Source organism: Impatiens glandulifera, chromosome 2 (assembly GCF_907164915.1).
Source record: "Impatiens glandulifera chromosome 2, dImpGla2.1, whole genome shotgun sequence".
NCBI lineage: Eukaryota > Viridiplantae > Streptophyta > Magnoliopsida > Ericales > Balsaminaceae > Impatiens > Impatiens glandulifera.
The window spans coordinates 6883002-6886942 of record NC_061863.1 but is presented as its reverse complement, the minus strand read 5'-3'; the positions used below and the strand labels follow the sequence as shown (position 1 = coordinate 6886942).

Genomic DNA, 3941 nt, shown 5'->3' with positions numbered 1-3941 from the left:
TTTTTTAAAAGAATGGGGAGGAGGGTACATAAAATAATAATTTGAGCAAATTTTTAAAATTGAGAAAGCAAAAGAATTTCCCTTTTAAGTTGAATTAAAACTAACTTTTCATGTAAATTCAAGAATAGGATTTCTTTCCTTTTTAATCAATTTGATCAACAAAAATTAGAAAAAAAATCTAAGAAATTTTATGGATATTATTGCTTTTTCTTTCCTTTTTTTAAAAGATTTTTTTCCTACTTTGTTGAAATTTCTTTTTATTTAGTGGATAGACACAATATTACTATTTATTATAATACCAATTTTCTAATTATATATTTAAATGTTACCAAAGAATTAAATATGTAGTTGCATTGTTTATTTCTGGTCTACTCGAAGCATGAAGGCATCAAGTTCAATTTATTTGATATCAATCCTTACACTATCACTCTTATTTACCTTCAATAATCTTTCTAATGCCGATTTGATCAACGATGTTTGCAAGAAGACAGACTATCCCGATGTTTGCATTTCTATTCTAAGATCGGACCCAACAAGTGCAAATGCTGATGTTCAAGAACTTATAATTCTTATACTAAAAGCATCGACTAGTTACGCTTCTAAGACCTTAATTAAGATCAATGATCTTATGAAGGAGACAACCAATGGCTATAAGAAACTATTATACATGGGATGCACACACGGTTATAAGGTAGCAATTGCTGACATTGCTTTGGTCGTTGATAAACTTCGTTCAAAATCTTATGATTACGCCAAGATTGAAATTGATAGTTTTCGCCAAGAAGCTGAAGATTGTGAAGATAATTTCAGTGCGCCACCGGGACCTATTTATCAATCAAATCTAACCGATAGAAATTTGATGATGATGCACTTTGCTGATATTTGTACAAAAATTATTGTGCTCTACTTTTGATATGGCTTGTATTGAGAAGAATAAATAGTGTAACAAAATATAATAAAGTTTTCATTAACTTCTTGATGATAAGTTAATCCTTTAACAATTTTGATTTTGATTTTGACTTTTCTTATTTTTTATTCTAGTTTATCTTTAATTTTAATCTCTAATCCTCAATTCAAAGTGTAAAAACATTTCTAGTAAACATTGTTATATTTTTCCAACAAAACAACAAAAGTGTATTTAAAAAATGTTATTTGATACTAATTTTTTTTAAAAAAACCTATTAATAAAATATATTCATGAAGAAATCCTTATGATAATTTTTATTTTACTCATATTAGAGCTAAATTTCAATTGGTACAAAACATTTCAAATAACTTTAAAAGAAGTGGGAATAGATAGGGCAAGGATTTCTTAAAAAAACAAAATGATAGGAACATTATTACTCAACGAACAACAACAATACAAAAATGGCCAATTGTTATTTGAAATTTGAACTTATGTCGTTTTTACCAAATTATGCTAGAACTATCACAATTTTAGTCATTTATATTCGAACCTCAAATAACCATAAGAAAATATCAAAATATCAGAAACTTGTATGATATTATCCCTCTCAATTCAGTTGGTAGTTCCTGCCTTATAGATAGTTAAATAAGAAATAATTAAACCAAAGTTTTATAGAATGAAATAACAATTATAGACATCTCAACTCAATACAAACTTAACTTTTTCAAAAAAGACATAACATAAAGCACAAAGGTCAAAACATAAGACATAAGGAAGTTCATTGTACAAAAGGGAGAAAAAGAAACAAGATTCTCTGCATTCTCAATAATTGTGCAATGAGAGGTTTGTATGAACATGAAACTTACCATCAGAATTATAAGATAAGATCAAAAGTTAGGAAATCAATATCGGCCGATCTAAGATTTTACAAAATGTTGTTTCAACAATTTAGCAATCTCGAGAAACCCCACTTTGTCTTTCTCCTCAAATATTGTCTTCAACTTCTCATCACAAAATATCTCCTTCTTGTTTTCTGGATTCTGCAATACAATCGTAATGATCCACATTTAGGAAAACTTGGAAAATATAACCAATACCATTAATCTATAGGCCTTGTGTGTTTTCGGGCCAAACACTTAACATTTTCTGGAACTAGATCAGGAATTCAGTTTGGATTTGAACTAGCTCCAGAAAGGTTTCCAAATGAGCTCAAGTAAAATGAAGAACATAAAGCTTAAGTAAACAAAGAAATTAAATTAAACAGAAGATAAAGAGGTCAAATATCAACCCCGAGATAAATCATTCCTCATTTCTATCTCCTATAAGGTCTAAACAGCTATAGAGGAATGCCATTTATACAAATTCTTGCAGTTTCCCCAAGATAAACTCAATCCTAAATCCTTACAAAGGACTACAGATCAGTAAAAAGTCAAATAAATAGACAACAATTGTAAGTTTAAGATTCATCAATGGAAAAGAAAAATTAACAGACTAAATTAATTCAATGGCAGCAGTTGAAGATGTCTCTACTTGACCAAATGGAGAATCTGCAATTGACTCAGCCATTTTGACATCGAATACATTCAACTTCTTTGTTATGGCTAGGATTTTCTTTTACTTTGACCACTTAAGGCATACATTAGCTTGTTTTTGTTCATTTGGATCATAAATGAACAGAGCGAGCTATTCGAATCTCGTTGGAGCTCGTTCATTAGTCTTAACTAGCTAAGCTCAAAATTGTTTAAAAGTTTAAAATTTTAAACGAGCCAAGCTAGAGCGTTTAGATATTCGGCTCGTCAGCTCACGAACAAACATATTTGTTTAGAGCTCGTTAATGGGATGACGAACATGTTCCTTTAGAGGCTCGTTTAAAACCCTGTTTAAAATTAATTAATATAATAATATTTATTAATAAATTAATATTTAATAACCCAAAAGATTGAAGTATGTTGTAAACGAGCTCTTAACGAGTCAAGATCAAGCCCCGCACGAGTGCGCCCAAATAAATACATACATACAAGTCAAGCTCGAGTCTGATAACTCGAATCGAGCTCTAGCCCGAATATATGCTAATCGAGCCGTGCTCGAGCCTGAAAATGGTCAGCTTTGGCCCGGCTAGTTTACAACCCTAGTGCTATTTAGTTTAAAGATGTTTGTTTTTTGTGTTCTAGGCTTGTAAGATAATAAAAGAAAGTGGTACACGACTGAAGAACAGACTTTCTTTCTATTCAGATGATTTCTCAAATATTCAGATGATTGGTCCAACGTTTTTCATTTTTCCATAAAAAAGGGAAATTTGTCCCTTTACCATGTTGCAAATTGCTAATGTTTACAATACAGATTAAGTTAAGGTTCAGGTTCAGTTTACGCTTAAACGAAGAAATGAAATGATAGAACAGAAAAAGAAAAAAAAAACTGTAAATAAGATAAGAGAAATGGAAACCTGTAGATTGTTCTGTTTGATGTGCTGCCAAATCTTACGTACAGCATCAGTTCGAGAGGCCTCAGTAACGCCGAGGAAGTTAGCGAGGGCAGGAGATACCTTCACCGGCTTCAGGATACCAACCAGACGGGGAGCAGTTTTCGTGGCGGAAACAGCCGTCTCAGAAGACGAACTCTTAGCGACAGCCGTCTGTGAAGCGGAACTCTTAGCGGCAGCCATTAGAGGCCCGAATAACTTCCCAAACACATTACCAGTCGCCATGTCTTCTTCTTCTGCTTTTCTCTCCACTTTACAAAACCCCTAAAATGATGAAAAGTAAAACCCTAGGAGAGAAGTAAAACCCTAGTTATGTAGAACAATTATCAAATAATTAAGTGATCTTGGACAATTCCCCTCATAAATAGGACAATTATCAAAAGAAATTAAATAATAACTTTAGTTTTATTTTACAATTTTAGAAGCCTTAGAAATCACATTTGACATTCCAGGTGGGTACTCATTTTATATATATATATAAAAAAAAGTTTGTATGCTAAACATTAGCAATTTAAGATTTGTTCCTTGAGATCAAAACTTTAACCTCTATTGCAA

The 3941-nt window shown here is 31.5% G+C and overlaps 2 protein-coding genes across 2 annotated transcripts; one reads left to right on the top strand and one right to left on the bottom strand.

Moving 5' to 3' along the window:
* The first annotated feature begins 379 nt into the window (after positions 1-379).
* On the top strand, positions 380-913 carry LOC124924244 (pectinesterase inhibitor-like). Its single transcript, XM_047464303.1, has one exon. It carries the CDS (start codon positions 380-382, stop codon positions 911-913), a length of 534 nt encoding a protein of 177 aa, XP_047320259.1.
* A 685-nt stretch (positions 914-1598) lies between these two features.
* On the bottom strand, positions 1599-3693 carry LOC124927881 (upstream activation factor subunit spp27-like). The gene is made up of 2 exons (XM_047468374.1): positions 3351-3693; positions 1599-1947 (listed from the first exon to the last, which is right to left on the bottom strand). The coding sequence occupies exons 1-2, from the start codon at positions 3609-3611 to the stop codon at positions 1825-1827; spliced, it is 384 nt and encodes a 127-aa protein (XP_047324330.1). The 5' UTR covers positions 3612-3693; the 3' UTR covers positions 1599-1824.
* Between the last annotated feature and the right edge of the window lie 248 nt (positions 3694-3941).

What these genes read in the sequence shown, in the direction of transcription:
- LOC124924244 (XM_047464303.1), top strand. Translation starts at nt 380, where the DNA reads ATGAAGGCATCAAGTTCAATTTATTTGATATCAATCCTTACACTATCA.
- LOC124927881 (XM_047468374.1), bottom strand. Translation starts at nt 3,611, where the DNA reads ATGGCGACTGGTAATGTGTTTGGGAAGTTATTCGGGCCTCTAATGGCT. An exon ending in TCAAACAGAACAATCTACAG is followed by an intron (nt 1,948 to 3,350) that starts GTTTCCATTTCT and finishes ATTGTATTGCAG; the next exon opens with AATCCAGAAAACAAGAAGGA.